The sequence below is a fragment of the Gymnoscopelus braueri genome (assembly GCF_963280865.1).
Source record: "Gymnoscopelus braueri genome assembly, chromosome: 3".
NCBI lineage: Eukaryota > Metazoa > Chordata > Actinopteri > Myctophiformes > Myctophidae > Gymnoscopelus > Gymnoscopelus braueri.
Window position 1 is genome coordinate 17,396,547 of NC_137612.1, and position 25,766 is coordinate 17,422,312.

At 44.0% G+C, this 25,766-nt stretch overlaps 2 protein-coding genes across 3 annotated transcripts in view; one reads left to right on the top strand and one right to left on the bottom strand.

Moving 5' to 3' along the window:
• Nucleotides 1–1,208: 1,208 nt before the first annotated feature.
• ndrg3a (ndrg family member 3a) overlaps nucleotides 1,209–25,766 on the top strand; it is a 52,306-nt gene continuing 27,748 nt past the window's right edge. For both annotated transcript variants that reach the window (XM_080421059.1, XM_080421060.1), the window contains exon 1: nucleotides 1,209–1,346. The gene's annotated coding sequence lies outside the window, so the exon portion shown is untranslated. The remainder of the gene's footprint in view (nucleotides 1,347–25,766) is intronic.
• Nucleotides 21,134–25,729, bottom strand: LOC308083026 (ATP-binding cassette sub-family C member 10-like; the record flags this gene model as incomplete). Its single annotated transcript, XM_080425122.1, has 1 exon — nucleotides 21,134–25,729. One exon carries the CDS (start codon nucleotides 25,727–25,729, stop codon nucleotides 21,134–21,136), a length of 4,596 nt encoding a protein of 1,531 aa, XP_080281248.1.

The window sequence follows — 25,766 nt, forward strand, 5'->3', positions numbered from 1 at the left end:
TGTCATCTTTGAGTAAATTATAGAGACATCCACCTAGTAGGTCAAATGTATTTCCTCATTTACTACTGTAGTAATCTCTCAAGAACAGATTCTGAATAGTAAAAAACAGCAGAGGGCGCTGTTTTTCCTTTTTATTTGGCGTTGGGTTCCCAGATTGCTACTGTAGTGACTAATTCAGATGAAACCCCTATATCTTCCTATATATCAGGGGTCTTCAATGTTTTTCAGGTCAAGGACCCTCTATCTGAGAGAGAGATGAAGCAGGGACCCCCGCTACATATTGTATAAAATTGTGTTGCAGATTAAACGTTCATAGATTCCATATACCTTCATAGACTTGGGGGTAGCGCTGTGTTTGAGTCATGTTAATGTGTATTTTCAGACAATTCACCACTTAAACCCTCAATACTTAGAAAACTTGTACTTGGTCTGCTCTTTTTTAGCTGACCTATAAGCTCACAACGCCTCGCAGCGTGAGGCGTTTTGTGCTTGTAGATCTACTATTTTCGGCTAATGTTCCCCTCAGAATAGAGATTCTAGCCTAGGGTTCAAGAGGTTAATATATCACACAGAGATTTGGTGACCCCCCTGTATAACTGTAGCCTGGTAAACCATAGTATAACTGAGGACCCCCTGTTGAAGACCCTATATATCATTGGTTCTCAAAGTGGGGTCCGGGGGACCCCCAGGGGTCCTTGAGGGAGTTCCAGGGGGTCCCCAGCTAAATGATAGATTAGGCACCAAATGGACCCTTATGGGTCTGTAACTCTGAGAGTGTACAAATGGAACCAAATGGACCCGTTCCATTTGTACACTCTTTACAATATAAATTGCGGTCCAAGTGATAGAAATGCCATTAAATGGGGGTCTGTAGCCTAATGCATGTCAAACTGGGGGTCCTTGAAATTAAAATGGTTGAGAATCACTGCTAGAGCCGTAAAAAATCTTCTCTTATGGGGGTCCCTGGCATATCTTTTGAAATGGGGGCTCGCGGGCTAATAAGTGTCAATTTGGGGGTCCTTGACATGAAAAAGTTTGAGAACCACTGGTATAACTGAGGACCCCCCTGTTGAAGACCCTATATATATCTTCATCTATCCTCTAGGGGGCGTTGGAGAAGATTCGCACTGGCTTACTGGGCGCTACTGGGCATGTCCTCCGTCATGTCTATAAGGACGCAATGTGTAGCTCCGCCCACATTGTGACGATTGAAATACTAGTTGAGGGAGGAAGCAGCAGGCAGGACTAGAGCGTACTGAGTGCACTGGAGTGTGTCGCTATCATTTCATATAAAACCCCCGAGAGGAATTGACCAGAATCCAGTGGATACTATTATATTCAAGGCGGTAAGTCTAAAGAAATAATTTCCGAGGCTGTATATTTGAGGGATTTGCGACTTAACAGGTGTGTTCGATCCGATGCCACACAGGAGGAGAGATAATCACAGATCGCTGTTTGCCCAGTCTGATGGTGTTGCTCTTTGTAAAGTGAATCGCTCATGATGAAACCCAACAGGGTTCTCCTTCGCACACACTGGTGGTTCAACGACGATACGTAACCATATATACAAATGAGTCAACGAAGCGGGTCCGTATAACTGAAAGAATCGAACGGGAGTTAATTGTTGCATCGCCGGGTCATGCGACAATATACGCTACGTTGTTTTGAGGTTTGTCTAAATACAAAGAGGTCATTGAACACATTTTAGTTTTAATTGTAACTTGAGGTATAATGATCTGTGAGACTCAACAAGGCCTCGTTGACGTTCTGTCACGACTCTTCACACTACCTACATTCATCCGTAATGAGCGTTTCCTATCCGAAGTTAGGTGAGGAAACCTGTAAGTAGGCCCTCTATACGCCATATATACCCCTCTCAGCAGAATGCTAACTATACTGACAGATGAGACGTGGGCTTGGGGATTCCGTCTCGCTACCACATACTACACACAATGCTGCCCATGACATTGTCACTCGTCGCCATGCGAAGGTCACAGGCGGAATGGTTTGGAGTGGAGTGGGCATCATCAGGTGTTTTACTTAAAGGTGATAATGTAGCTCCCCCAATGATCTCATCGGGGTCACATTATCAGCATGCCCTAGAATACAGTTTACACAACAAGAAAATAACCGGCGTTTGTTTTGACCCACAACAAAGAAACGGTGTAGGCCTAGAGATAAATGCTTTTATATAAGGTTGTTTGCCACGGCTATAAGTGAGGAGAAGATAGTGGATGGTATTGGTTGGTTGGTGTGTCCATGTCCTTGGAAGAAGTCCCAGCCTGGTTAATTATCACACTTGGTCCTAACTATTAAGAGGGCCTAAAGGTAAATGCCTAACTGCTGGGAGTATCAAAAGTTGCTGATTGCGCCATGCATTGGTGGGACATTACCTGCAAACCTGGTAACGTTTGGCTCATGTTTGGTGGTTTTTAAAGTTAAAAGCATAAAAAGCACATCCATGATAGACTAATATAGCCTAGTAGTATGCCAATGTAATTAAGCTAATGAGACAGCTTTTTTACAGTGGGTGCCTACCGTATATGGAACAGGTTTTCCAAGGGGAATTCTCTGGAATACGTGCTGGGAAATAATGTCCAGTGGAGAGATGCCTGTCGACGGTCGTAATTAAACAGAGCTACTTGACAGTCAGCAAGCCCTGTGTTCACTCTCACCTCAGCATCAGCCTATAGATCTGTCAATCAGTGCTGGAGGGCAAAACAAGCTGCAAGCTTGGAGTCGGGCCTCTGACTTAAACATTTCTCACAGCTCAAAACAAATGGCTTGTATCAACTATCAACAGCTCATCCCTGATTCTTAACTGGTAAAACTGGCCATCATTTATTGTCATTATTTACAACCACAGCAAGGCTGCTGTGAATAAATGTGTGGGTCTGATGTAGATGTAGATAGCCTAATTTTCAGTATGTGAATAATACACAGCCTGGCCTTCTATACTGGAGCTCCACTGTTGTTTTGTCTTTGTAACTGAAGTGTGTCTGTAATACAAGCTCTGTCAGGAGGACTAGAGTTACAGAACAAGCCTTGCACAGCAGCTTGGTGCTTTTAGAACAAAAACAGCTGATGCATACATCTCTGTTCCAGGATAACCTCTTAACTTAAAGGTTTCCAGTAATTGCAAGCCATTGTCGCACCTGACTGACCAATTTCCAGGGATGTACATCACTCTACAACTCACTTTAACTCACATTTTATGGTGTGGCTCTGTAGGACATTGGTTCTCAAAGTGGGGTCCGGGGACCCCCAGGGGTCCTTGAGGGAGTTCCAGGGGGTCCCCAGCTAAATGATAGATTAGGCACCAAATGGACCCTTATGGGTCTATAACTCTGAGAGTGTACAAATGGAACCAAATGGACCCATTTGTACACTCTCAGAGTTAAATTGACATAGATTTTACAATATAAATTGCGGTCCAAGTGATAGAAATGCCATTAAATGTGGGTCCGTAGCCCTAATGCATGTCAAACTGGGGGTCCTTGAAATTAAAATGGTTGAGAATCACTGCTAGAGCCGTAAAAAATCTTCTCTTATGGGGGTCCCTAATAAGTGTCAATTTGGGGGTCCTTGACATGAAAAAGTTTGAGAACCACTGCTGTAGGAGGCTAGCTGTCTACGTGTGTGTGTGTGTGTGTGTGTGTGTCTGTCTGTTTGTCCTGAGCTAAACTACTGGACCTATTGGTGCCACGTTTCTTGTGCACACTGCCAGTAGGCCAACATGGTTGTTTTTCACATGTTTTATACGTTTTGAAATATTTAACTTGCATTTTATAATGGAAGTCAATAGGGCTTGGATCGGGCTGAAAGCGTGCACAAATTTGGAGATGACTGGTGTCATTGATATGCCGGAATCCTATCCTTTATATTAAAATTGGCTTAAGGGAGCACCGGTGGGCGTACCACGTTGTCACGCACACACAATGTGTCGTCATGTTATCAGGCGCAAACAAATCAGTCGGCTCCATATATGGGCACAAAAGGCGGCATTCCCATATATGGGCATATACTGATTACTAATGACATCAGGGATTTTATGATAAAAGTAAAGCAGTGTATTTTGTTGTAAAAGTATCAGGAGTTTATAAAAAGGTCTTAAGTTTTGTCCTATAGCTGGGTCGGTGGTATTTAATTTATCTATAGCTGGCTGATATTGATACAGCCATAATTTATATTGTGATATGGGACTATATATATCCTCTATCCTCTCTTCCCCAGGTTTTCCGCACTACCTGTGGACAGCCTGGAGGAGAATGAATGTAAAGTTTAGTTATTTTTTTCATACTGGAGGGGCACTTTTGAAGCTTAAAAAAAAATGCATTCAGCTGTTGGCTCGGTTGTAAATTTGACCAAGTTTGAGATTGATAGATTTGACAGTCCCCCACACACTTATGTAAAGCGACTTTGACTACTTAGAAAAGCGCTAAATACATTTCAGGTATTATTATTTAAGCAATAGTGTTTTCGGTCCCCAGGACGAGGGGTGTGCCGATATATCGTCCCGCGATATATCGCGATACGTTTTCGTGACGATATGTATCGTTTTGGGGGAAAAAAATATCGTTTAAAAAAAAAACTTTTTTTTTTTTTTTACAATAATAATAATCAGGCATGCAAACAGCCCCGAGGTGAAAAGGGTGACAAAATGTTGTTTTTTTTGGGTCAGGTGTTACGCTATTGCCCTATTTGGATTCAAAACGGCTATTGTAGCTGAAAAGCTACAAGTTTGCGTCTGAATAATGCAAAAACAGAATTATTTGTTTGCATTTTTTCTCCCCCATATATTTTCATAATAAAAAAGTGCGTATCGTATCGAAATCGTATCGAAGTTGTGAGCCAAATATCGTATCGTATCGTTTGGTGAAATTAGTGTATCGGCACACCCCTACGAGGACCAGTGTTAAGAGGCACCGCTTTGAATGACCAGAGGCATTCAGCAGCTTGCCTGTGCAAGATGTCAGTGGCATACAGTCGACACAGTCGTTTGCTTGGCATGCCAAACTGTTAGATCACACTGCTGCTGGAGGGTAACTCGATCTGTCTTCATTTTCTTTCATTCATGGACGCAATTGAAATGGAGAAAATGGCAAGTCCAAATTATGCCCTAGTTGGTTGAGTAGCCTGCCTTCTCAGGCTGTTTCCATTCTGTGCAGCTTGTTTTCTATTTATAGAAGTGATACACCACAAACAAAATACCAGTGAATGGCACTCCATCACTCCATCCCTGAGTGAGTGAGTGTAGCTTTGTAGTGAATAGGGACTGTCTGTGAAGAGAAGAGATGAAACAAGGTATTTTGACCAACAAAAGACCCAGATTTATCTTGGATTACCCGGAACTAGCCTAGTTTAAGAAGAGTACCGGTGGTGTTGAGGGTTATCCGTTTCATCTTGCACTGGTGGTGTTTACATTCCCCAGGGAAACACCAAACGAAAAATCTACCAAAACAGTCAACATTGTAATATGGAGCTATCGGAGGCAATATTCAACATGCTTACAATCATATTTGATCTTAAAGCACTGGTACCACTTGCATGCAGCCTGAATAAAATATGTGTATTCCCGATTTAGGGCTGGATAGAATAGATAGGATATGTTAATGCTAGGATGCATTTCCTTAATCGATATATCGGATAACTTGTTCGGTGTCCTGCATCTAGCTTCGTCAAACAACTTTTTTTCTTAATTTTTTTTGTCCTCAGCAACTGAGCAATTGTTCAGTAGAACAATCTATATGGTTCTATATAATGTCCTGCCATGCTATTATTATCTCGTTCCAGGGCATCGCTGTTTAAACTTTGGAAAACTACTTTCTTCTTCCCATTTACACATGAGAATACTTTATTCACTCTCACAAATGTGTATTTCACTTGCCAAAAACACCAGATCTACAAGCTGTGTTGTCAGTTTGTCATTTGTTCTTATTGACTAGTGACACCGTTGTGATATATAGAGTTAGGCTTGTTGCACCTTTTTTGTGGTGTTAAATGGGTTGCAACCAGTGTACAGACGAGCAGCATTCGATAAACCTGTGTATGGACTGTTTTGCACACAAATCAAGGCTGATGTACACACATTTCATGAACCCAACTGCGGTCTTTATTTATGAGGGCAGCGAGGGCTACAACAAAATGTAGTAGATATTTAAGGATAGTTTCGTGAATGAGGTACAAAACATCCATAGCCCTAGCTCCATAAAGAACCTCTCACTCCGCTATACAGCTCCGAGATGAGGTTCTATGTCGTTACCTTCCAGAATCGGGTGAACGTCCGCCAAGGCTCCGCTGTTTACCCTTTTGTATACGTCATATCCCAAAACTAATGGTAGATTCCAAGCCGCACGGATGTTTAAAGTTTGGTTCGGCGCATAAAATTTTAGGAACGGAGCGAAACTACCCGTTTAAATCGCTTATTTAGTCAGCCTGTGGCCATGTTTCCCATTCAACCCGGAAAACCCCCCTACGTCCGCTGCCAGTACTGCTCCCGGTTTGGCTACATTGGGAAACATGGCCACAGGCTGACTGAATAAGCGATTTAAACGTGTAGTTTCGCTCCGTTCCTAAAATGTTATGCGCCGAACCAAACAACATCCGTGCGGCTTGGAATCTACCATTAGTTTTGGGATACGACGTATACAAAAGGGTAAACAGCGGAGCCTTGGCGGACGTTCACCCGATTCTGGAAGGTAACGACATAGAACCTCATCTCGGAGCTGTATAGCGGAGTGAGAGGTTCTTTATGGAGCTACCATAGCCCAAGCTTGTAGAATCATCAAGTCTCATCCTTGCACTTCTTTCATGTTGACAAGTTTGAACTCAACAGACCAATGAGGGTGGGTGTGATGTTTTTAGCTTCTCGAAGACCTTGTTCCTGGCTTTCTCATTACAATTAAAGGTCAACAATCACCCATATGAATCACCTCCCTTGACAGTGGTATCAATCAACTAGACCTAGCCTATATTTATGCTTTCCCCTATTCTTTATCAAAACGGTATGTTTTCAGTATTGCGTCTGTTAAATGGCAAGTACAGCTATGTTGACTGGTGGTGCATTCCAATTTGTTGGGGTTGTCATGATGACCAGAGAATTGCTTTATGTAAAGTGATAAAGTTACTCGATCTCCATGGCGCCACCGGGGCTGGTGGCCTGCCATGGTTGCCAAGGACATGGCCGACCTCTGAGAAGAGGAGTTGGGAGGGAAGGCGTCGGTGCTGTAATGAGGTGGAGGGCTCAGCTCGGCCTCTCTCTGGGAAATTGAGTTGTCGTTAATCAGTCATTGTGACTGCCAGCGCAGCCTCTAGGATGAGTCTAAGAACAGAGGCTCTCTTTCTGCTGGGCAACAGGCAGCTCGGCACTGCTTCATGCACAAACATTCTGCAACACACCTTTGATGTATTATTAATGAGTCTTAACCATTATACAGTATCATCTCTGTGTGCTGGGCCTTTTATTTTATTTTTAGAGAGGTAGTAGAAAGACCTGTACCAGCCGTCTCAAACTTTTTCATGTCAAGGACCCCCAAAATGATATGTATTTTGTTTTTCCAGGGAAACCCGAGAAGCAAAGATTTGAGTCACAAAGTGCTGCGCGCTATGAGCTTTTATATCTGCTTTTTGGGCGGTGAAACCGCCCTATATGTGAGGTTTGGATATTTGCACCCCCCAATCCTGCGCTGTGATTGGCCACCAGTGTACCCCCCTAGCCCTGCACCGTGATTGGCCAATCACAGTCTATTCAGGACTGTGATTGGCTAGTGAAACATGACACATGTGCATAGCCCTATAAATAGGACTTGCACTTAAAAAAAACACTTATGTTTTTTTTAAGTTAGGGGTGTACAATGGTTGGTCCACAATATAACTTTTCTTTAAGTGAACTTCCATCACTGTGATGACCACTGTGACCACACCGTAGTGCTGCACGATTAATCGAAAAAAGATCGTGATCTCGATTCAGACACCTATGCGATCTCGATTTTAAATTATGACGATTTTTTTTTTTTTATGCCATATATTTTTATATTTACAAGAGAATTGTGTGAGAATCGTGATCTCAATTCTTATGGATGAAAATCGTGATTCTCATTTTAGCAAGAATCGTGCAGCCCTACCACACCGCCCACTTCACACTGGGTGTGTTTTTTTTTCCCCCTTAATCGATATATCGGATAACTTGTTCGGTGTCCTGCATTCCTGCTTCAAACAACTTATTTTTTCTCCTCAGCAACTGTGAGTAATTGTTCAGTAGAACAATCTATATAGTTCTATATGTACTGCCATACTATTATTATCTCGTTCCAGGGCATCGCTGTTTAAACTTGGAAAACTACTTTCTTCTTCTCACTTACACATGAGAAATACTTTATTCACTCTCACAGAAGTTCAGTTTGTATCCATCGCATGTGTATTTCACTTGCCAAAAACACCAGATCTACAAGCTGTGTATATATTTTTGAAAATAATGGCTATAGCTAAAATCTAAAATGACACAGATGCGTTCCCAGATTGAATGGGTTAAATGTATCATCTCGGGGTTGAAGGGTTTTCATGTCGTTATAATTTATTATACTACGTTTTGAAGTCGTCTATAGCTTGGTGATGTAATTGTGAGAGTAGAGTATGAGATGGTTATCTGCGACTGCTGTGCGATAGTGTACTGCTGCTGTTGTGTTGGTGGCTGGTGGCTGCACCAGATGGCCCTCGTCATCTATCACCTGGCCAGGAGGCCACAGCCAGGTGGTCTGTACTGTACCATACATCTACGTCAGAGAGCTGTCTTTCAGGATCCACGCTCAGCCATTTCTTTTTGTCTCGCATCGTTTCTCTTTTGTTCTCTCCCACTCCTCCCTCCTTCTCTACTTCCACTATCTGCACGAGTGAGCGTGGCAGCGAGGGAAATCCCCATAGACGAGTGGGCAGGTAACACAGCCCTAAAGCGGAGCAGTGGCAGGCAGGTAGTCTATTAGCGGTGCAGAGCGCAGGGGGCCACAGGCCGAGCCTTTCTGCCCGGATTTATAGCCAGATTGTACCAAGGGAAGCCCGGTCAACAGCAAATCATTTATCCGGCTTCACACCTCTCTCTGACCCCATCTTATAGATCACAGCAGATTTATCGGGAGTCATCCATCTGTTGTCTGCTCTTTAGTAGTAGTAGCAGTTAGTAGTATATTATTGTTGGATTCTTTTGATTCATCTGCCTACAGAATTCATGTGATGTGAAACCTGTTTGTATTGATTTATCCATGATGCATTGCCATGTAGCTGCCACCCTCCAGATTGTTGTCTGTGTCTCCATTTTGTTACTGGTCCAACCTCCATCCCAAAGAGCAACTTAAATGATATTTAATGTGAATCCATTCCTATTGTGATGTGAGGACATGAAATTCTGATGGAACACTTCCCAGTGCGCTCTGTTTGCCGTGAGCTCGTTCTTTACACATTTGAAAAGTCTATGTAAAGCGATAATGAGTTGTACTGGTGGTGATTTTCCAGCACTAGCTCTCAAATCACAGATATCGCAGAACACAAAAGTTTTATGTGATATTTCCATTTTCCAAGTCCTCACAACAATAGAGTGATGTAGATGTAGGCAAAGTTCCCCGTTAATCATCACTATCAGATGCAGCTTTGCCTTACAGGGCTTATTTGGAAGCCGAGGAGTTGTGAGTGTCTACAGTACTGTATATCACTGCAGTGTTAAAAGCCAAGGATCTGTGCAAAAGCCTACTGTGAATTCAATCTGTTCCTCAGATTGGGGAGAGAACACAAGGCAAGTAGTCGACACAAGCAGCACTTATAATAATCAAATTACATTTAACAAACTCACACTCGCTGCATGTCACATTTTTCTAGAAGTTGAGTTTTTGGACATACAAGTTTAAATAGTCTCACTTATTCAGTGCATGGCGCAGAGTCGCACCATTTCGTCCTATTTTGATGTTGGTAGATGTGGTAGGAACACTGGGACAATGGCAAATGCAGACACAAGTTTATTAGACCAGTAACTTGAATAAATACAATTCCCACACGATTCTGTATTATGATTACCCTAAGCCTAACCTGCTCCACAGGCGCACCTCGTTGCTTTGCCGATGCGCTGTTTTGCCAAGGTGTTTTTTTAAGGCGCCTGCGCCTGTAGCAATGTGTTATCACCTTTAAAATTGATATGTAGCTTAGTGCATGCATGGAACTCTCCATAATTTATGCATGAAGACCAAAATAGAGGCTAGTTGACTGAGGCCATGCCATGGATGTTCTATTGATGAAAAAACATGGCAACGAGTAACGACATACAGTACTACTCGTACTGTAGCTCACATACTCGTGTACAACCTGCCCCCACAAAGACACTCCAGAGGCTGCATCACATATCGCACGCACTGTATGATTCATAGCTGCTACTTTAGTTTTCTTGTTTGATGTAATGGTTAAATTGAGTTTCCAGGTTGCTGGACTGAAACCTTACTTTATGAAAGGGGAAAAATGGCTGTGGGCTGGTCTGCAGACCAGCCCACAGCCATTTGGGCATGAAGTTATCCTGGAAATCACTGCAAAATGTGGACCATAGTAAGGAAGCCAACAGGCTTGTATGTGTGGTGTACTACTGTATGTGCCATGTATGTGTGTGAGGCAGAGGTAGCGATAGAAGGTGAAGCATGCTGATGATGCTAATGGATAGTAGGCTATAAATCAGTATGACCAGATGCTTTTTTTTTATCTCATAAGACCATTAGTAGATAAAGTGGCCGCGCAAGGATTAATGCAATTCTATAAAAGCCCCCAGAGAGTAATGAGAGCGTCTTATGTTATGCCTAAATTGGTCTTGCTGTAAGTAGCCATGCAGCAGAAGGGAGTGTTTTTATGTGCATGATATGCTTCCCATTTGTGGGCTTGTAATGTACATACTGGTGATTTGAGGTGAGTGTATTGCAGCGGCACACTTTTTGGCGGGTCTGAGATGGTGTGTGAGAGTTTGTGAATGTGCCAGAGTCTGTCCCCAGTGCGTAGTGAATTTAGGGAGTGGTGGATGGGGCTCCCTTTTTTGCACACAGACAAGCACACAATAAACTTATTTTGTTCAAAGTTAAAGCTCTATATTCTGATAGCAATCATTGTTATAGTGTTTGTCCAGTAACAGGGGTTCCCGTCTCTCCAGAAAATGCTTTTTCAGGTCGGGATACTCAATAAAGTTAAAGTACAGGTAGAACGGCAGGAACAGTATGATAAACCTATGATAAAAAAAAAGACTGGTATGATCTCTTTAGCAGCAGTGTCAAAATGTGCAAGAGCAGCAGACATATCTTTACAGCAGTGTCATATAAGCAGAAGGCATATATATATATATATATATATATATATATTTTATTTAAAAAAATATATAAATGTGTTTCACTTGTCTATGTGCAAGTAACATGCAGGCCGAGAAACTTGACTGTGAGAGAAGGGACATCACAGAACAGTTCAAGGTCAGGGTTTTATTACCTGTCACATGTCCCATGAGCATGTGTGCATAATTCATTCATTCATATCTTGATTTCATCCGCTGTACCCAGTATTCATTCAGCATCCAAGCGTGACCTGAACTGCGTGTTATGTTTTATTACTTGTATTGAGTTATTGCTCAAGGCTCAGGATATTAAATGTGTGCGCGTCTGTGTGCAACGTTTTGTCTTTCCACAACTGTACAGGATTAGGCCTAGTCAAGTACAACAACACGGCATATGTTAGTCCTTTTATTCATGGAGGGATCCAAGAAGAGGCTCACAAAAGGAGGTGGTGGTGGTGTTATTAATACCAGGCTTGAAATAGCTACTCTGAGTTGGTTTCTTGCATATGAGCCGTGCATCAGAAAGATAAGCACCCACACTGTTCATATCCTTGCATTATGTGTTTTGATATGCACTGTCCCAGTAGGATTAGTGTCAGCCTACTTTAAGTAGAGACATTTTATTCCGGTATGTAAACCTGGGCCAGGACTTTAATGGATGTGTAATGTGGGATATATTGGGTATATCACAGTAGACAAAATGGTCTTGTCATGATCATTGGTGTTCTTGTTTCTCAGAAGATGAAAAAGGATCCGACTGCCTGTATCATGAGAGCTAAAATATGAGCAGTGACGATCATGTTGATGGTGCCTCAAGAGAACACTCTGTCCTACCTTTAATTAAGTAGACTGGGAGCACAGGGAGCTGTGTGTGCGCATGTATGTGTGTCTGTGAGCGCGCTTGGTTCCTTACGCTGAGTGCATCAATGCAGGATCCATTCTATATCAGGTCAGTGGTTGACTAGGTTATGATAAATAACTTGATAAAGTACATTCCTTTTATGGTTTACGCCAGTTTTGTTTGTATCCATCTGTCTTTGAATAAATTACAACATGAGGTCTTTCCTGGCCAGTGGTTGTGCCCTGAAGGGGGAGGAAGTGAAAATGCCAAGCCAAGAGATTTGCCGCCTCTAATTCTCTTACCAAATGGCCCGGTTTAGATCAATAATCTGGAACTAAGAACTCGTTGAGTTTTACTGAGACGCAGATTACTGCCTCTGAAGACTGGGCACTGTAAATAGTGTCTTGGCTTGGAAAGAGAGACATTTCTAGTAATGTAGCTTTGGGTGGAGTGGACTTGAAGACTACTGGTAGTAGTAGAGCCATAACTGCATACAATGGGTATAAAGATTTGTATCCCTGCCAGGAATGGCCGAAGGCGAGGGATTATGTTTTCGCTCCTTTGAGTCTGTCTGTCCGTCCATCTGTGAGCAGCTAATCTTGGGCACAGCTGGACCTATCGGCGTGAAACTTTGCACATGAAACCAGAGTCTCTGTTATAGCGCCACCATGTTGCAGACGTTTTGCAAAACAAATATTTTGCTACTTCTCCTATACGACTACTATACAGACAGACACGCAAATCGGCACACATTATCTCTGTAGTGTGATCAAGACGTATCTGTCAGATGTTTCAGATTCCATTCCGATTGGCTATGATTGCTTTTCAAAGTTTGCAGGAGGGGCCCGTTTTTCACAAAATGGCACAAATCATGAACGCAGTGTTCGATTGGCATGAAACTTTGCACACACACTCCCAGTAGGCCATTGAAGAACCGCCACCACAAATGAGGGATCTGTGCTCTGAGCAGTGCACTTTTCTAGTTTGTTTTGTTTCCTCAGCCATTACATGGTCAGTATGTTGGTTCACCTCTGAAGATGCAATTTGCCTATTTCTGTTTGTGTTTTTGATGCCTGGCTGAGTGATAAGATTCAGGCCCCAGATGAGCTTTGCTTTGAACTTTAATTAAAAGAATTTGGGCCCGGAGCAGACCGGCATATGACGCAACGCTTCCAATCGGGGGCTGATTGCTTTTTACTTTGATCAAGAGAAAGTCTTAATTTAACTCAGAAACACGCTATGTGGAAGGGAAAGAATAATAGAGACGGAACAGAGAGATTTGGACAAGAGGAAATAAGTAGAGACTATGAAACTATCAAATTACTCACAAGAGAGAGAGAGAGATGTACCAAACTTTGGATTTAACCAGTACCGACTACCGACCGAATAATGTTTGTACTACCGAATACCAGTTAACTTTACCAAATTCCGGTACTCTTGAACACTGAACATCTGAGTGATAGAAAAACAGCGAGATAGAAATTATCTGCAAATTTTTTACCTTTTTCAGTATCGTATCAAAAAAGGAAAAGTAGTCTCGTTCTTCTACAGATGTCTGTAGTTCCGCCTGCTCCAGTCTAAAGAAAAGGAGAAATAAAAACTTGCCGTAATAACTATGGTGTGTCAAATACCAAAAAAGGTACAAAAATAAAGCACAGAAAAAGCTACCGCTTTTGGTACCGTATCGTATTCCAGGTACCCTATCGGTTCAAATGTGAAAGGTACTCATCCTTAGCCTACTGTTGATAGCCGAGTCAGAGATATGCAGCCAGGTCAAAATGAGGTCACGACAGTGACATTTCACCAAGGGCCTTTCCCTGGTCATCATTGTCTGACGCCGAAGTCACCATGGTGATGATGAGCAGGATGCTTAAAGTCACTGTTGCCATGGAGAAATGGAGACTTATTGATGGCGATTAAAAAGGGGTGTGGAGGACTGGAGGTCAATCTCAAGGCTGGAATCTGAGTCCGTGTCCTCAATCATGGAGCTTTCCCAGACATCATGATGGCCCGAGGCGAGATGGATAACGCACACAGAGCGAACAAAGAGAGAACAAAGGTTGTGGTGGCGGAGGGGGGGAGTGGATATATCCTCCAGTCCTCGTTGATCATGTGGGACCTGCTGCTATGGGACCTGCTACACGACTCCCTTTAGTTCAGCATATGCTGTGCGTCTGCGTGGGACCCGTGGGTGTGTCTATAACTTCCTGTGAGCAAGCATGCTTGGGCCGGTCTGTCTCATTGCTGCTGGGAAAGTTTGTCCATGTTAGGCATTGGAAGATGTCTTTGCCAGTTATACAGCATGCCAGTTATACAGCATGCCATGTACACCCCTTCCCTAGGATTTTAAGTCTTGGCCTTCATTTACGTATCGTATGAATATCACAGAGCATTATAGGCATGTCATAGAGCACAACCATGACCGTGAGTGGTGTTAACAGCTGCTAACACTGTTGTGATAACATCAAAACTATTAGATTTTCTTTTCGTTAGGGGAGGGCTGTCATGTCCGTGAAAGGCAACAGCCAATGAGCTTTTCAGTTCTCACCGAAGAACAGCTAACCCGTTTTGTAACATATGTTGAGACACATTGACCAAACAAATGTGGTTCGCTCAAGGTTTTCCAGTTTTTTTAAAAATTTTTATAACTTTGTTTTTATTGAGGATATTTTCAAAACAGTTACATATATCACTTCAAAAAATAAAACCATATAAAACATAACAGTCAGACAATTATACATACTTAAAGACAAACAAAAAATAAATTAAAATATAATAAAGTAAATTAAATAATTATAACCTTTGTGAGGGTGCGCATGTACCTTGTTTTCCTACAGTTTCACATCTCTCCTTTTCGGAGTATATATATTAACCATTTTCCCCATCTTTTTTCATAGAGATCTTCCCTTATTCTCAGTTTGAACGTAACTTTTCCATGTCCTGAATATTGACCACTATGTTTCTCCACTGTTTATAGTCCGGTGTATCAGTCTTGAGCCAGTTCCTGGTGATAAGGTTTTCCAGGTTTATCAATTTTTTTAAATGTATAAACAAAGATGCATGCTGCAACAAGTAAAGTAATGGAAAGTAGCTGCTTGTTATTTCCGCCAAGCCGGAACGGCTGGGGGCGGGGATTATGCTTCGTCCTCGTCCGTCTGTCTGTCTGTCTGTGAGCAGCTAATTTCGGGCACCACTGGACCGATTGACATGAAACTTTGAACGCATACTCCCAGTAGGCTAAGGAAGAACGTCCACCACAGATTCTTTGAATCGGCCTCATGGTGGTGCTATAACAGGCTATGTTTTGGCCCATGACTCTTGAACCATAGGTTGTACAATCAAAAGGATTGTACCTGGATTCCTTGGATCATGATACAACTCCCCATATAGGCCCTGCCCATTTCCGCCAGACTAGAGTTTGTGTTTTCTTCAAAACGCACTGTCACAATACTGGAATTTCTAACTTCACTACAATACCTAGATTATATATATATATATATATATATATATATATATATATATATATATATATATATATTAGATATCATTTCCAATACCACAATACCAAAAATGGCCGCAATATTGCAGGCATATTGATTTTTATTAAAGGCTTTGAGTGTTTTGCTCTCTGTCCTCTCTCTCTCTCTCTCCCTCTCTCCAGAGTGCCTGCCTCTCTTTACAGGCAACGCGCCCGCCTCCCCAGTCCCCATTGCCTCTCTGCTGGCAAGCTTTATTTAAACTTCGCCACAGTGGTGTCACGCACCTTGCTACGCACTGCTCTATGGCGATGCGTTGTGAGCTTGTATGACGTAGTATAAATCAGGCTTACAGTAAACGTGAATTCATCATCTGAAGGGAATCCCGCTCTGTAAAGAACAACAGACCTGTGAGTAAATACTGGCGCAAAGTCGCAAATGTCTCTATTATTTCCTTTTGTCCAAATCTCTGTTCCGTCTCTCTTATTCTTCCCTTTCCACATAGCGTTTTTTTTTCTGCCTTGTTCTTTAGTTCCTACTTGCTATCTGTTTCATGACATGTAAAATTATCTTTTTAATATTATTATGAGCCCTGCATCTTTGTATAGAACATACAGTAGGCGACATCTGCTGTAGGAAATGCATAGGGTAGACCTCATACCTAACCCACCTAATTCTACTGCTCTTTGAAATCAGTATTAAAACTGTAGGCTACTACATTTTCTGCCCCCCTCTCTCTCGCCGTCTCTGTCTCTTTCTGAAAATTGGAGCAGATTAACAAAATGCAATCTGAAACGGAAATCTGAAACGGATGACATGACAATGTAAGACCTAAAGTTAAGCTTAATATGTAGTACTAGTAACCCACATATGAGTATCCATTAATATACTCCGTAAGAACTCATGTCAACAACACTGCATTTCAAATATACAATTCACTAGTAACCCCTGTCACAAAGTTTTGCGTCTCCACCAACCAACAAGTGTAGCTAAAACATTTAAATCCTTTTTATGTGATTTTTATTTTTTAGCCTATGCCTACATTTTAATCACGCAGTGGATACACAGTATTTTCAACACAAATGCCCCGCGACGTGTGGGTTAACGAGGCTTATTGAGAACAGCTGAACAACCTGCGCATTTTCCACATAGAGAAACAACGCAAATGAACTTCTTACGGAAGTCGGCGGCTTGTGTTCTATTCTAGCTCAACACCACATAGTGTAGGTTTAAGTTGCTACAGCAGCAACACAGACAGGAGGCTGTTGTGAAGGCTGACCCTGGTCGCATGTCACACGGTGTCGTTAATTCCAGCATAGCCTCTCATCCATTGCCACTCTGTATTGTGGTGGCAAGCAGTGTGCTATTTAGCATTTTGGAGTTGAGGCTCCGCTGGCAGCTACATGCTTTGTAGGGAAATTTAATTGAAATGACATGATTGTGTGTCAGTGTGTTTGTCTACAAGTACCAGAGCGATGTAAAACTGATTATGATGGCATATGAACACGGCCATTTTTCCTATTTATCTTAGACAGACTGATAATTGATTGCTGGAGACATTGTGTGACATTGTGTCCCACTCTCTAACCTCAAACTGGGTATGTTGCATGTATGTGGTTGATGCACTACTGCATCATTATCTATCAGTGTGCCTCAAATAAGACAATTTTAACAACAATCCACCCTACCAGCCAAGCCTGGCATCTTTGTGACCCAGAATAGAGGTGCTCGTTCCACACTGTCAGCTGTTGTAGTCCAGCTTCCCAACCCCCACCATCTGCCCTAATCTCCATCCATGCTAATGGTATGGGATGAATATGGGGCAAACCCCGCAAATCACACAGACGACAAATACTTTCATCTCCTGTCATCTGGCACAGAAACAAATTTCTTTCCTGATTTCCCCACAGCAATCGCAGCTTCATCGCCAAATCTAGACAGAATCTGCATCATATTTTGAAAGCATACGTTTTTAACACCACTGAATGCCTGCCTCTTCTTCTCATTTCTATCTGTTCTCGTCTCCCTGCCTCACGTTTGTCCCTCGGGGCTAGACTAGCTTAGAATAAACATTGGCAACGGGCTTTGTCGCTATGGCAACGGCAGTGCATGTTGTACAGTAGCATGGTTAAAGTGACTGTGTTGGAAACAGAGGTGGATGGTGATGATGGTAGTGTAGTGTAGAATCATGGGGCCTGGTGTTCTATCAGGTTATTTGATACAAGGTTAAATGGGGTGGAATGGGGGGGTCTTGAGCAACATGAGAACCGTGTGTTTGTTTCAGGTTGAAACTAAAGCAACAAGCCCTTGGGGTGATTGTTGTTGAGGTAAACGCTCATTAGACTGAGCTAATATTACACCATTTACTTAAAGGCCATCATTTCAGCCAACATGGATCTTAAGTGATGTTGTTGTTGATCACGGACTCTGAAAATTTGAATTTCTTTCATCCTAGCCAGGAATTGCATTATTTTTTCATAGTTGTTAAAAGAGTACTGTGTTGTTTCCAACCATTTGTGCACATTAATGAAAGGGATCAATCTAAACTTAAACATTTCAAACGGACACATTTGCATGTTTAAATCTCATTCAGGGCTTGAAATTTGATATGCAGAAACTTTTCCCTGCAGGGGATTGGTCCATTTAAAAACTGAAGGAGATAAAGGGACATGGCCCACGGCCTAAATGATGGTTTCTTTTCTATGTAATTGTTTTTCGCTATTCTTTCATGTAGGTGCTTAGGTAAGCCTGTAGTAAAGAGGTCAGTGGGGTTGAGCCATCAGTCTGTCAGTTGGGGTAACACCTCAATTAGCCGTTTAGCAGGCTACGATTATAGTTGGCCTTTGCCTCCGTCCCACTTTCTGTGACAGCCTGAGGAAGTTGTTGAGATTGATCCGGCCAATACGCTCAATCTGCTCAAGCATGCAGAGTATTTGTTTTTCTTTTTTCCCTAGTTTACTTGTCTAAACATTATTTAGTCACTACCCTGTGCCCCCTCCCCTCCCCTTGAGCTGGATTTGTTGGCGGGATTTTGTGGGCCCCACCCCCCACTGATTGTTTTATGTAATTTGTGGATTGTTGTTTGTTCATGTCCCATCTGCTTTCCCGATACTGTGACCTCTGACCCCTCTGCTTTTTTTTTCTTGCTTTTTTTGCGTGTCGCGTCAGCAGGCAGCTGTGGCCTGTCCACCACGCGTTCACTTTAGGGATTTACAAACGGGAAGGGTTGCAGGATTCTTCCTGCTGACTCCGACCTGGAATGCGTCATCATCACAGGAACCTCCCGTTATTGGTTGGCGTCTAAGGAGCTGTGTCCACAGAAAGTGTTGTTTTATTTTCGTGATGGCGAATGCTTTGGATATACCAAAAAATGAATGTGCAGTGTTTTTTCCAAGTGCACGTGCATCAGTGTGTACTGGCATAGAGGGCAGGGAAGTTGGATGTCAGTTTACGACTTAGTCTTGCCTCTTCCTTGATTTTGGTCGGTCTAAAAAGTGACATTGATTTTTATAATGGAGATGCACAGATTGGAATATTCTTCACCGATTGTTCCAATTCAGATTTTCTTTCTAAAAGCTATAATTGATGGCCAAAAAACAAAACATTTTTGTAACCTTTCTTTAATATAAAAGTAAATAAATTTATTTCGGGCCGCTATATTCCCATATAAGGAGATCTCTGTATCTGTCAGTCCTTGTCCCTTTTATTTCCATATATGGAGATTCCTGATGTCATCAGTATATGCCCATATATGGGCATTCCCCCTTTTGTGCCCATATATGGAGCTGACTCATGGTTTGTTTATGGTTATACAATTTAGGCATCTTGCAGACGCTCTTAATCCAGAGTGATTTACAGTAAGTAAGGACAACACAAGGTAATACATGAAATGCATAGAAATAGTAATCTACTAATGCATAAGTAAACCAAGAACCTATCATCAGTCTATTTGCAATGGAGATTTCATTCCATAGTTTGGAAGCCAGAAGGTGAAAGAGTCTAGGACGTGTGGAGAGATGTCCCGGATGTTTTAGCGAAGGTTCTGACAGCTTCCCTGTATTAGCTGATCTGAGAGAGCAGGAGGGGTTGGATCAGGGTTTGAAGGTATGGGGGTGCCATACCTTTGGTTGCTTTGTAGTGCCAACATCAGTGTTTTGACTCTGTGTGGGCAGTAACTGGGAGCCAATGGAGGGAGCGGAGAAGGGGGGAGACATGTGAAAATGTTGGCTGGTTGAAGACCAAGCGTGCTCCGGCATTCTGGATCATTTGGAGAGGCTTAAGTGCACATGCCGGGAGGCCAGTAAGGAGAGCGTTACAATAGTCAAGTTTTGATATGACTGATGTCTGGATAAGGAGCTGGGCTGACTCCTGGGTGAGGAAGGGTCTGATCCTTCGAATGTTATAGCTTGTAAACCTACAGGATCAAGTGACCACTGTGATGTGTGTCTTGAATGAGAGCTGACTGTCCAGGACAACACCAAGGTTCTTGGCTGATGGAACCAAAGTCACCAGGGCGTTGTCTATGGAAAAAGTTAGATCCTGCGTGGGGCTGGATTTAGCTGGGAAGAAGAGAAGCTCAATTATGTTGTCTGAGTGACGTGGCCGTGGTTTATTTATGTTATAGTGATGTAGCCGTGGTTTGTATGGCTGAGTCAAGAGGTCCACCCGCCCACCCTCCCATTAGCCAACTTTAATATAAACTGGCTGAAAGAAATAACATAAAATTAGGGCTCCAATTATCGATTACTTTTTCGAATAATCGAGAAGCAATCAATTTCCCCATTCAGCATTACTTCTTCGCACAACAGTGTCGTGCGAAAATAGTGTAAATAGCCTGTATATAATCTACAAGCTTGTAGCAATGTTTTTGTAGTGTGCTACTCCTGCTGTAATATGCTAATTGCTGAACATACAGTGCAGCTTCAATTGATGATTTCAAATAATAGACAGAACGAGAGTTACATAGCGGCAGCCAGCTTTGCAATGACTGCCCTTCGAGCTCCTTGAGCTCCGCTTTATACTGCGTTGTGTAGCGAAGAATAATGCATAGCACAGCCACATAAAGCGACACGATGTAAAAGAAAAGGCAGAGGGGCTAGTGAAAACAAACCCAAATCACCATATTAACACCATGACGCAACACTATACATAAAGTCTCATAACATAATCCCCTAACGCATTCCCATATTCAAACAACTATAAACAACTCCACATTTTCTGTGTGCCAAATTGCATGTGAAATATGGAAATATAGCAAGCCTTAGCAGACACCAAGGTAGAGAGAACTGCATGTATTTTCACAATTCTTAAACGATGTTGGCAATTATTTTAATCATAAAAAATTGTCTGGTTGGTTAATAACATATTAAATTGAGAGTACGTAATTATTACATGTTATTACCCTTTTACAGCCACTTCAACTGTGTAAATGTGGATTGGGTCAAAAGTGCTGCCGTCTTCACTGAGAAACTCACGGTGTCACTCTCCTCTTCCATCTACTAGCCTGTGAAAGACTGAGTTGTCTATCTGGTACAGAGCAGAGGGTGTGTCAAATTCCACAACCTTCCCAGCATGCATCACCAGCACCCTGTCAGAGTCCATGATGGTGTTGATTCTGTGAGCAATTGTGAGAACAGTCTTGTTCTGAAACCTTTGTCTGATTGTCTGCTGCAGTAGTTTATCAGTATTGTGATCCACACTGGCTGTGGCTTCATCAATACATAGAACATTGGCCTGGGTCAGCAGAGCCCTGGCAAGACACAACAGCTGTCTCTGACCCAGAGAGAATGTCTTCCCCTTCTCTCCTACCTCAGCATCCAGACCACCCATCCTGTCGACCATATGTCTGAGGTGACATTGGTCCAAAGCTTCCAGTAGGCTCTGGTCCGTGTACCGCCCTCTGGGGTCCAAGTTCTCCCTCACGCTACCGCTGAACAGAAAGGGATCCTGAGGGATAATTGCCAACTTGGACCTGAGTTGAGCCAGGCCCACAGTGCTGATGTCCAGGTGATCCAGGAGGATCTGTCCCTGGTTCAGCTCTACCATCCGGAACAGTGCCAAAAACAGTGTGGATTTACCAGACCCTGTACGGCCTACAATTCCGACCTTCTCTCCCGGATGCACCACCAGGCTTAAACCATCCAGGGCATTAGGCAAAGCCTCTCTGTAGGCCAACACGACTCCACAGAACTCCAGCCTGCCTTTCTGAGGCCATGATGGCGGCACCTGTGGGTTCTGGTGCTGTGGCTCAGTGGGCAGGCTGCTGCAGTACTCATCAATACGTTCTACACTGACAAGCTGCATCTCTGTCTGTGTGGAACTGGAGACGAGGCCAGACAGCAGGCCTGTGATTGACAAGGCATAGGACAGAGACAGACCCACCAGACCTGGGTCAATGGAGTTGTGCTGGATGACTGCAATCATGGAGATGCCAGTCACCACAGCGACCCCAATCATCTGCATGCGAATGTCAAGCCACTGCATGGCAGCGTTGCTAAGGAACAGGCAGCGTTGGTTCTGCTCTAGACGCCTTAAGTTCTCCTGTTCAAACCTGGCTGAGCTTCGACTGGCCCGGATAATGCCCAGCCCGCTCAGTGTCTCAGAGAAGTGGGCGTAGATGGGTGAGAGTGTGAGGCTGTAGAGACGCCTCAGCTCCCGGGAGGTCTGTCTGTAGAAGTTCTGCGTACGATGGTAAAGCAGACCCAGGGGGAGCAGAGCAACCAGGATCCAGGGAAGGCTGTAAGTCATCACAACCAGCATTCCCACCAGGCCAAATATGTTGGCTAGCAGGATGTTGAGCACAAACGGCAGGCTGTCATCGATAGTGTACAGGTCTGAGGAGAAGCGGTTGAGGACCCGCCCCAGCGGGTTGGTGTCAAAGAACGTCATGGTGGCCTTAAGGACCTTGTCCAGAAGTCTGTTATGAATTACCGTTGTGGCACATATGGCTCCGTAAGCGAAGAGGAAAGCACGGACGGCAGTGAACACGGTGTTGGCAATGGCGATGGAGCTGTACACTATCAGATAGAATATCTCTGAGCTCATTGTGGCTACAGGAAAGTTTTTCATAGAGGGCAATGGAGACACTAGTAGCCCTCCAGGTGAGAACAGCAGCAGGTGTGGTGAGTTGTAGGCCACTGTAGAGGAACCATTAATCCAGGAGGAACCGTTGTTTTTCAACTCAGAGATCCAATTAGACAGCCACCAGTCGGACACGTTCTTTGAGGCTTGCATGAGAAGCAGAGACATCAGGATGGAGAGAGACAGCACTCTGCCCACAGCCACCCAGTAGGTCTGGTAAACCTTCCACGCTAACCCGCCCACCTGCTTCTGCTCCTCCCCTGATAGGTCAGATTCATCCTCTGTTAGCAGCTCATTGGACACACCCAGGTCTTCCACCTGCTCGGTACTTTCTTTATCTTTAGCATTGCTGTCATTCCTGTGCTTTGTAGGCACTGCCCCCACCATTGGCAGGACCTCTGTTGGTGTGCCTGTTTTAATGATGGTCCCATTATCCATAAGGACCACCATGTCAGCTTTGTCCGCAAACTCTATGCGGTGTGTGCAAAGGATTCTGGTCTTGTTCCTGAGGATTCCCATGATGCATTTCTGCATAAGGTGATGGGCAACATCATTGTCAACTGCTGCCAAGGGATCATCAAGAAGGTAAATGTCTTTCTCCATATAAACTGCTCTGGCCAAGGCCAAGCGAGCCTTCTGTCCTCCACTCAGAGTCACACCGTTCTCACCTACTTCTGTCTTGTCCCCCTTTGGAAGAATGTTGAGGTCATCTGTGAGTGCACAGGCCTCGATCACAGTCTGATAAAAGGTGGGGTTGTAGTTTCTTCCAAACAGGATGTTGTCCTGTACTGTTGCACGTTGGATCCAGGGCTCCTGAGAGGCCAGGCCAAATCCAGCCTCTCTTTCCTCAACGTACACCATACCACCAAGCCTGTTGAGTTCCCCAGTGATGGCTGCCAGTAATGAGCTCTTCCCACAGCCAACCTTTCCCACCACAACCACAAGGGAGCCCTTGGTGATGTTGAGATTCATAATGTGTAGCAGCAGACTCCCTTTAGTGACACAAGTCTCCATTTCTATATGCTGCTGTGTGTTATGATCTGTGCCATCAGAATCCTGCCAAGAGAAAGAGCCCTGACTCAACAGGACAGATATCCGAGGGTCTTTGGGACACACAAGACTGTAGTATGCACAAAGGTCCTGGTTGGACAGCTTGAGGAACCGTTGGATCCGTTCCAGGGACACCTTGGCCTCCAGGATGCTGTTGATGACCCAGGGGAAATTGTTGAGTGGCAGGATCAACATGCCCACCAGAGCCAGGGTGGTGAATACCTTAGCTGCGGTCATTTGGTGTCCCAGCAGCACATAGGTGACAATGGTGAGGATGGACATAACTACAGGCAGGGCAGCCCAGGTGTAGACATACACGGCATCCAGGTACTTGATGGCTTTGAGATGGGACAGCTCTTGTTTGCGACAGTCTGCAATCTTTTGAGTAAAATGAGTTTCCCAGTTGTGTAATTTTATGATGCGTATTCCAAAAAGGACCTCTGCCATCAGCTTAACGCGACTGTCCTTGTACCTGAGCCTTTGTTTGTTGTTGTCAACGATACGGGAGGCAAGGAGCTTGTTGAGTGGTATAAGCAGCAAGGCCACGAAGAGCCCTCCTAGGAAAGCCATGCCCATCTGCAGGTACAGAAGATAGAGGGCTATGGAAAACTGGAAGGGCAAACTCCACAGCTCATGGAAGCTGTTGAAGAAGCTGACCACATTGTCCGTGTCGGTGCTTATGAAGTTGACCACCTCGCCCAGGGTGAAACGTGCCAACCCACTGCTGCTGACTCGCAGGGTTTTCCCATAGATGGTCGACACAAGTGCAGCGCGTGCGGACAATGCCACCTTGGACACTTGAAAGGTGAAAATGTTTTGGAGGACGGCCGATAGGAGTGTGCTGGCAAAGAGTCCCAGGACACACCAGGCGCCTCGGCTGACAGGGGCCCCCTCATCCTCGATAAAACTAACCAGGTTGCTGAGGAGCAGGGGACCTGCAAAGCCCAGCATGTTGCCTAAAAGCTTCAGAAGGCCTAATATGTAGTACCTCAGCCCGAAGGCTTTGTGCAGCACCCTCATCAAAACTACCTCGCTGTGCAGCTCAACTGGGCTGGGCCATTGATCCTGCCTTCTGCACCGGGCTGCTGCATCCTGCTGGCTGGCCTCCCAGCAGTGGTAGAAGTGTTGCTGGATGACGGCAGTGCGCAGTTTCTGAGGGAGGTGATAGATGTCGTTTGTTCTGTCCAACTCCCCGCGCTGCCCTCGCTGAAGGAGCGGATTCAGCCACAAGTACAGAAGCCCAGAGACACAGCCGCTACCATCCTCGGCGACCATCTCACCTGTATCCAGATGAGAACTCTCTGGAATGAGCTCAGTGCCATCCACGGTGTTGATATACATGGTCGCCCTTCTGTCACCAATGCAGGGAAACATAAATACCAGGATGTAAACTGTGAGAGGGAATGTCCGACCTGAGGCAAGTATTAATTGTGTTATTTTGAGGGGTTCTTTGCTTAGATATGCCTCACTATGGTAATAAGCCATCAGGGTGATTACAAGGTTAGGAACAGTGAGAAGAACCAACAGTAGTAAAGTCAGAGGGCCTCTGGTTCCCCTGAGAATGGACCTCCGGAGGAATATCATGGTGCCAAAATGTACCAGCCAGGCCAAGATGGCACAGCCATCAGCCAAGATATGTAGGTACATGTCGTCTTGGTTGAGAAGGGCAGTCACTACTACATCCCCGATGATGAACAGTGTCACTAGCAGGGCCGATGCCGCCCTAAGCATCCAGCTACATGGAGTAGACCTCTGAGGAAGTCTGTACCTTGGTATGCAAAGGTAGTAGACACTGAAGATTGCCATGCCAGCATGAGGCAGTGCTCCCAGGATGAGCTGGTTGAAACAAGGGCTTATGCTTCCATTCTCCAAAACAGGGAAGGGGTTCCGGACATCTGTATGACAGATGCCAGAGATCAACTCTGCTGGACCAACATCACCCATGTTGTCTCCCCTATACTCAATTCATTCTGGGAACAAA